Consider the following 7,843-nt stretch of genomic DNA (forward strand, 5'->3'; position numbering starts at 1 on the left):
CTCAAACAGGAAAACATGTCAAAGGATGCGTCGTCTCTTATGTCCTCGTTCATGTCTCCTCCAGGCAGCGTCCTCACTTCTCACTGAGGACATGTTCTGGAACAAGGTGATGAGAACTTCCACTGTCTGATGTGAAGAAAAAACCCCAACTCGTTTTATGTATTGGGATGGTTTTATTTAGTTAGTTATCTTTAAATGACCATCGAAAAGACAGAAGGTTCGATGAAGATTCATTTCATTTTGCTGCAAAGCATCAACAGAGCAAATTATTTCTCACTTATTACGTGGTTTGAGTTTGTGCTAAACTGGTAGAAACTGAGAAGCCTGAAGACGGTAAAAACAAATGTTAATTTCTCAAAACATCACTAATTATTCATCCACAGTGACTTCAGATCCAACTCCACCCAACACTCAGCAGCAACCCCACCACGGTCACGGTGGCTGTTGCTGTGGTGAAGCTGTGGCCAGAGTTGCACAGGTTTCTGTTGCAGCATTCAAAGGTGAATTTGGAGACTTGTGGGAATTGCTGGGCAAGACTTTTGAAGCTGCACTCTGAGTCCATGATACACTGATGTATGCTCTTTCCACCTGAAGATAATAAACACACACACATAAGAAAACTGATCAGACGACACAGAAAAACAAACCCCACCAAATGTGTCCTCTGAGCTTTGCAAACGTCATCAGATGATACACGTTTGACAGAGAAGTACTCGGTAAACATGCGAGTACTCAGTGCAGTACAGCAGTGATAAAGGTAAAACTGGTTTAAACCCTTTATAATAATAATTATAATAATAATAATAATAATAATAGATACTTCATTAATCCCCTTGTAGACAGGCTGCTACTATGTACTGACAGCTGCTTCATCCAGAAGTCCCACTGTTACAAACTTACATCATAGTAAGGTGATACTGACCTTCTATCTTCAGAGACAGACAGGAGTCTTGACCCACACACTCACTGACGTTCTTACAGACTCCAGTGTTCTCAGAGCACGAGTAGCAGCTAAGTCCAGAACCTGAGAAAGAAACTGGTTTTACTTCAGCTCAAGTCAGAGTCTTTGCGATCAAACAAACCGTGTCAATTTGAAACTGAACCAGCTGCAGGAAATGACACCACATGCTTTAATGTTAAACTCCCCTGCTCTTCAGTTAATGAGTCACAGTACGGATAAATGTGTTGGTGGAGATTCTGACTGTAAGGAAGTGACAAGAACTGGACCAAAAGAAACTGGCATCCTCAGCCAGTATCAGGCAGGGCTGCTTTTCTGGTTAAAAGAAATCTTATAAGCCCCATGAACAACACATCAGATAACAAATCTCAACCAAACACACAGAAAACACCAGCAAACACAAGAATAGTATATTAAAGATACAAGTGAATCGAAATTGAGAAAATACTGAAAACACCAACAATACAACCCCTTTAACTTTTATACTTTTAACCATTTGTTCATGAGATCGGATGCTGTGTCCTTAATTGCTTTAATACTTTTTGTACTTCATCACTTTATTAACTCCTCTCCTCTCTCCTCTCTCCTCACTCCATTCACATTCTACCATTTCATGTCATTAACTTTGTGTCTTCTCTCTGTCCTCCTCCTTGGTCCAGTTCCTGGTCCTACCAACCTGTCCAGTGTCTCTGTTCTTTTCTCTCTTCTCTTTCCACTCACCCTAACCGGTCAAGGCAGATGGCCGCCCACCCTGAGCCTGGTTCTGCTGCAGGTTTCTTCCATTAAAGGGAGTTTTTCCTCTCTACTTTGTAAGGTCTTAAACCTTAAACACTATATAGAGCCTTGAGATGACTTCTGATGTGATTTTAGACTTTATAAACAAATGAAATTTAACTGTATAATCTAACAAGGTCCGTATGATGATGTCGTTTTAACTTCACTTTCTCCCATCGATGTAAAAACCAGCAGCTTTGAATATAGTTATAATCTAATACATCTGGGACTTAAAGGTGGTTTGCTCCTGATCATGTTTGTAATTGTGGACTAGTTGTGTTTCATCTATCTTTATCCTATTAGTTAACTAACTAGCTCTCCTACTTTAAGTTGTTGTTGGAGCTCGATGGTTGTTTATTGTCAGAGACCGTTAGCTCACTCAGTTAGCTAGCTAACTACGCAACAGCCAGCTAGCTAGGCTAGTTGGCTAACTACGTCACTAACGGTTAGCTAGTAAATAGGTTTAAAATAGAAACGTTACGGTGTAAAAGTGGTAATTTATCAGAACTTTATCAGCTGTGGAGTTCATCCGAGCCCTTAACCGTGTCCCGGTCCACTCACCCAGCGGCAGCACCCCGCAGCAGAGCAGCAGGACGAGGAAGAGGAACGGTCGGAGGTAGCGCTCCATGTCTGAGGAAAAAGAAGACTGGAGGAGGAGGAGCAGCGAAGGGTCCTCCTCTTCTTCCTCCTCTTCCTCCTCTTCTTCTTCCTCTTCCTCCTCCTCTTCCTCCTCCTCTTCTTCCTCCTCTTCTTCTTCCTCTTCTTCCTCCTCTTCTTCCTCCTCCTCCTCTTCTTCCTCCTCCTCCTCTTCTCCTCCTCCTCTTCTTCCTCACCTTCCTCCTCCTCCTCTTCTTCCTCCTCCTCCTCCTCTTCCTCCTCTTCTTCCTCAAGTCTTACAGCTGCTGTTCACTTCTCTTATTTTCAGATCACTGAACAGTAAACTACAAATGTTGCAGCTATAACCAGGTTAGTGCGTGGGAACAGGAATATAACCAGGTTAGTGTGTGGGAACAGGAATATAACCAGGTTAGTGCGTGGGAACAGGAATATAACCAGGTTAGTGTGTGGGAACAGGAATATAACCAGGTTAGTGCGTGGGAACAGGAATATAACCAGGTTAGTGTGTGGGAACAGGAATATAACCAGGTTAGTGCGTGGGAACAGGAATATAACCAGGTTAGTGCGTGGGAACAGAATATAACCAGGTTAGTGCGTGGGAACAGGAATATAACCAGGTTAGTGCGTGGGAACAGGAATATAACCAGGTTAGTGCGTGGGAACAGGAATATAACCAGGTTAGTGCGTGGTAACAGGAATATAACCAGGTTAGTGCGTGGGAACAGGAATATAACCAGGTTAATGCGTGGGAACAGGAATATAACCAGGTTAGTGCGTGGGAACAGGAATATAACCAGGTTAATGCGTGGGAACAGGAATATAACCAGGTTAGTGTGTGGGAACAGGAATATAACCAGGTTAGTGCGTGGGAACAGGAATATAACCAGGTTAGTGTGTGGGAACAGGAATATAACCAGGTTAGTGCGTGGGAACAGGAATATAACCAGGTTAGTGTGTGGTAACAGGAATATAACCAGGTTAGTGGTTATATATACCAGGTTAGTGCGTGGTAACAGGAATATAACCAGGTTAGTGCGTGGTAACAGGAATATAACCAGTAGTAACCAGGTTAGTGCGTGGTAACAGGAATATAACCAGTAGTAACCAGGTTAGTGCGTGGTAACAGGAATATAACCAGGTTAGTGTGTGGTAACAGGAATATAACCAGGTTAGTGCGTGGTAACAGGAATATAACCAGGTTAGTGTTTGGTAACAGGAATATAACCAGTAGTAACCAGGTTAGTGCGTGGTAACAGGAATATAACCAGGTTAGTGTGTGGTAACAGGAATATAACCAGGTTAGTGGTTATATATACCAGGTTAGTGCGTGGTAACAGGAATATAACCAGGTTAGTGCGTGGGAACAGGAATATAACCAGTAGTAACCAGGTTAGTGCGTGGGAACAGGAATATAACCAGGTTAGTGCGTGGTAACAGGAATATAACCAGGTTAGTGTGTGGTAACAGGAATATAACCAGTAGTAACCAGGTTAGTGCGTGGTAACAGGAATATAACCAGGTTAGTGTGTGGTAACAGGAATATAACCAGGTTAGTGGTTATATATACCAGGTTAGTGCGTGGGAACAGGAATATAACCAGGTTAATGCGTGGGAACAGGAATATAACCAGTAGTAACCAGGTTAGTGCGTGGTAACAGGAATATAACCAGTAGTAACCAGGTTAGTGCGTGGTAACAGGAATATAACCAGGTTAGTGCGTGGGAACAGGAATATAACCAGGTTAGTGCGTGGTAACAGGAATATAACCAGTAGTAACCAGGTTAGTGCGTGGTAACAGGAATATAACCAGGTTAGTGCGTGGGAACAGGAATATAACCAGGTTAGTGCGTGGGAACAGGAATATAACCAGGTTAGTGCGTGGGAACAGGAATATAACCAGGTTAGTGCGTGGGAACAGGAATATAACCAGGTTAGTGCGTGGTAACAGGAATATAACCAGGTTAGTGTGTGGTAACAGGAATATAACCAGGTTAGTGTGTGGTAACAGGAATATAACCAGTAGTAACCAGGTTAGTGCGTGGTAACAGGAATATAACCAGGTTAGTGCGTGGGAACAGGAATATAACCAGGTTAATGCGTGGTAACAGGAATATAACCAGGTTAGTGCGTGGGAACAGGAATATAACCAGTAGTAACCAGGTTAGTGCGTGGTAACAGGAATATAACCAGTAGTAACCAGGTTAGTGCGTGGTAACAGGAATATAACCAGGTTAGTGCGTGGGAACAGGAATATAACCAGGTTAGTGCGTGGGAACAGGAATATAACCAGTAGTAACCAGGTTAGTGTGTGGTAACAGGAATATAACCAGGTTAGTGCGTGGGAACAGGAATATAACCAGGTTAGTGCGTGGGAACAGGAATATAACCAGTAGTAACCAGGTTAGTGCGTGGTAACAGGAATATAACCAGTAGTAACCAGGTTAGTGCGTGGTAACAGGAATATAACCAGGTTAGTGCGTGGGAACAGGAATATAACCAGGTTAGTGCGTGGGAACAGGAATATAACCAGGTTAGTGCGTGGTAACAGGAATATAACCAGGTTAGTGCGTGGGAACAGGAATATAACCAGGTTAGTGCGTGGGAACAGGAATATAACCAGGTTAGTGCGTGGTAACAGGAATATAACCAGGTTAGTGTGTGGTAACAGGAATTTAACCAGTAGTAACCAGGTTAGTGCGTGGGAACAGGAATATAACCAGGTTAGTGCGTGGTAACAGGAATATAACCAGGTTAGTGTGTGGTAACAGGAATTTAACCAGTAGTAACCAGGTTAGTGCGTGGGAACAGGAATATAACCAGGTTAGTGTGTGGTAACAGGAATATAACCAGGTTAGTGTTTGGTAACAGGAATATAACCAGTAGTAACCAGGTGAGGTTAAAGGTGCAGTCTGTCGGCCTCTGTGGACTGATCATCCATTTGAAAGAGCAAGAAAACAACTAACGTCATTTGATGGTTTATTGATTAGATTTGAAATGAAAATAAAAACAGAACTGAAGTTTCACCATGATACAAAAATACAGTCGGAGGAAAGCTCATGTTGTTCTTTTGGTTACTGTTAAACTGGTAAAAATGGAAAATATTTATTGTCACTTTCAAACCTGAGAAGCCTGAAGATGAACAAAAACAAATGTTAACTTCTCAAAACATCACTAATTATTCATCCACAGTGACTTCAGATCCAACTCCACCCAACACTCAGCAGCAACCCCACCACGGTCACGGTGGCTGTTGCTGTGGGTAAGGTGTTGCCAGAGTTGCACAGGTTGCTGTTGCAGCAGCGGAAGGTGAAGTCGGAGATTGCCGGAAACATCTGGGCAAGACGAGCGTAATTGCAGTCTGTGTACCTGATACACTGACGGATGGTCTTCCCACCTGAAGGTGAGAACATGTCCTGACATCAGCTTTTACTGCTTCATTAGATTTTAACAAACTGCATCTAGAGAGGAACTGAATGGAAAGTAACATCAACTGAAAGTCCAAGTGTCTCAGAACTGTACTCAGGGACTGTGTTCAAGTATCAGACCAGGTGCAGTAAGTGGATTCTGACCTTTTTCACTCAGTGATATGCAGGAGTCTTGGTACGTGCACTCATGGACGTTCTCACAGACTCCGGTGTAGTCGGAGCACTTGTAGCAGCTAAGTCCAGAGCCTGAGGAAGAAGCCAGACCAACAAACTGTCACAGTGTTATTTGGAAGCGGAACCAGCTTCAGGCATTAACATGCATGTAACACAGCACTAACAGTGATAATGTTTCTTTAGGTTTAAACATCCCTGCAGACTTCAACACGGGGCTCAAAGGTTCTATAGGAAACAGGATCTTCAGCGACTCCTGCTGCACAATCCGCTCAGCAGTTATTAAATTAAATTAAATTATTAAATGTTAATTAAAAATAAAAAACATCTAATCTGTTGTTGTGTTGGTGGAGAGTCAGACTGCTAGGAGCTGACAGGAACTGGACCAAAAGAAAGAAACTTATTTTGTCAGCCGCTATCAAGCAGGGTTAGGGTTATTACCTATGATTTAAACATCCAAATACAGAAAACACAACCAAACACTGTGTAGCTTGTTTGTTGATGATCTACTGAGAAACTTGTTGGTACCTGTACTCAGACAAAGATTGTTTGTGAGAGAAGATGCTTCACTGTACACTTGTACAACTGCAGTAGGACTGAGCATTAATCTAGCTCCTGAAAATCAAGCAGAGTGAAACATCTTCACTGTAGAGGATCCTGTTGTGGCAGTTTCTAGTTTCACACATCAAAAAATTAAACAGTTAAACTAAATATATACACATCAGATCAGAGCCTTTACAAGGACTCATCTTTGGAGCCAAAAAACTTGACTGGGACATTTCTGTTCAGTGGAAGTCAAACGTAGCACATTTTGTAGGGGGCCATTTAGTGTCCATGTCTAAAACATGTATGTGTGGTTCCTTCCTCATTATTAGTGTATTATTAGGTGATATTACTTACTACCTGCCTGCTCCCTCTCACTCTTGAGTTTGCCTTCTTAAAGTGACACTATTCAGAAGAGGATTTCAACTGAACACGTACCACTAGCAAATATTATTTGTAATTTAATTTGATTTAAAAGGTCAACACATGTAGGTCAAAGTCATTTCTAGACATTTATTGTGGTGCACAAGGAGAGATTTCCTGCTTTAAGAACTCTACTGAAAATCAACTCTTAACTTCTTGTTTTTTTGTGAAAAGGTATAAACACAATGCTCAAAGGTATAGTTTAATTACATTTAACAAACAGTATAATGTTATCATTAGAATTGGAACTTACCTAACTCCAGTTAGTAGCTGCACAACTGTCATCTAACCAGTATAAAGCAGGGATGCTTTTCTGGCTTCATAAATAATCCTTTAGCAGGTGGGATCAGTTATGTAGTCGGATAATGAGTTTAATCTTTATTAAAACTTTGGTATTAAATATATATTCAGTGTATCTAAGTGTGTGAGGTTGTGTCTTCTAAGAATTAAATAATGTACATTTATGGTGATTTTAAATAATATAAGGCTCCTAGAGTTAGTGTGCGTTGTCTCCAGTGACTAATGTGTCCCGGTCCACTCACCCAGCGGCAGCATCCCGCAGCAGAGCAGCAGGAACGGTCCAAGGCAGCGCTTCATGTCGTCTCAGAAATAACCTGAAATCAAACCAGACTGCAGAAGGCGTCAGGTCGGAGTGGCTGAGTTTAGTGTCAGTTTTGTTCCACTGTGACCCCCCGAGAAAGATCGAGAAGTCGACTGAACAGCTCTTTGTCCTCCGCACCACAAAGACTCCCTGTCTGGTCAAACACCCTCCTCCTCCGCCTCCAACAATCACTTGTTCACTGAGGCTTCAGCTACGCAGTGATTTTTTTCTGCTGTTTTAGAAAACAAAGTGCTCTAGTGACTCTTTACTTGGTGTCTGCACCACAAGTGTGAACGTGTGCAGAACTGACACGTGCAGCTTCAGGGGACT

The 7,843-nt window shown here is 42.3% G+C and overlaps 2 protein-coding genes across 2 annotated transcripts; both read right to left on the minus strand.

The window, feature by feature from the left end:
• Nucleotides 1-153: 153 nt before the first annotated feature.
• On the minus strand, nt 154-2,491 carry cd59 (CD59 molecule (CD59 blood group)). The gene is made up of 3 exons (XM_026364649.1): nt 2,294-2,491; nt 923-1,024; nt 154-588 (listed from the first exon to the last, which is right to left on the minus strand). Exons 1-3 carry the CDS (start codon nt 2,358-2,360, stop codon nt 389-391), a joined length of 369 nt encoding a protein of 122 aa, XP_026220434.1. The 5' UTR covers nt 2,361-2,491; the 3' UTR covers nt 154-388.
• Nucleotides 2,492-5,319: 2,828 nt separating this feature from the next.
• LOC113165591 (CD59 glycoprotein-like) lies at nt 5,320-7,843 on the minus strand. Its single transcript, XM_026365235.1, has 3 exons — nt 7,455-7,843; nt 5,920-6,021; nt 5,320-5,744 (listed from the first exon to the last, which is right to left on the minus strand). The coding sequence occupies exons 1-3, from the start codon at nt 7,507-7,509 to the stop codon at nt 5,545-5,547; spliced, it is 357 nt and encodes a 118-aa protein (XP_026221020.1). The 5' UTR covers nt 7,510-7,843; the 3' UTR covers nt 5,320-5,544.

This window comes from Anabas testudineus, chromosome 6 (genome assembly GCF_900324465.2).
Source record: "Anabas testudineus chromosome 6, fAnaTes1.2, whole genome shotgun sequence".
Taxonomy (NCBI): domain Eukaryota; kingdom Metazoa; phylum Chordata; class Actinopteri; order Anabantiformes; family Anabantidae; genus Anabas; species Anabas testudineus.

Bases quoted from the DNA above. Each gene is read 5' to 3' on its own strand.
- LOC113165591 (XM_026365235.1), bottom strand. From the start codon at position 7,509: ATGAAGCGCTGCCTTGGACCGTTCCTGCTGCTCTGCTGCGGGATGCTG. The intron at 6,022-7,454 runs GTGAGTGGACCG...CTTCTTCCTCAG, and splicing joins CTGCGGGATGCTGCCGCTGG to GCTCTGGACTTAGCTGCTAC. The intron at 5,745-5,919 runs GTCAGAATCCAC...TCTCACCTTCAG, and splicing joins CATATCACTGAGTGAAAAAG to GTGGGAAGACCATCCGTCAG.
- cd59 (XM_026364649.1), bottom strand. From the start codon at position 2,360: ATGGAGCGCTACCTCCGACCGTTCCTCTTCCTCGTCCTGCTGCTCTGC. The intron at 1,025-2,293 runs GTGAGTGGACCG...TTTCTTTCTCAG, and splicing joins CTGCGGGGTGCTGCCGCTGG to GTTCTGGACTTAGCTGCTAC. The intron at 589-922 runs GTCAGTATCACC...TATTATCTTCAG, and splicing joins TCTGTCTCTGAAGATAGAAG to GTGGAAAGAGCATACATCAG.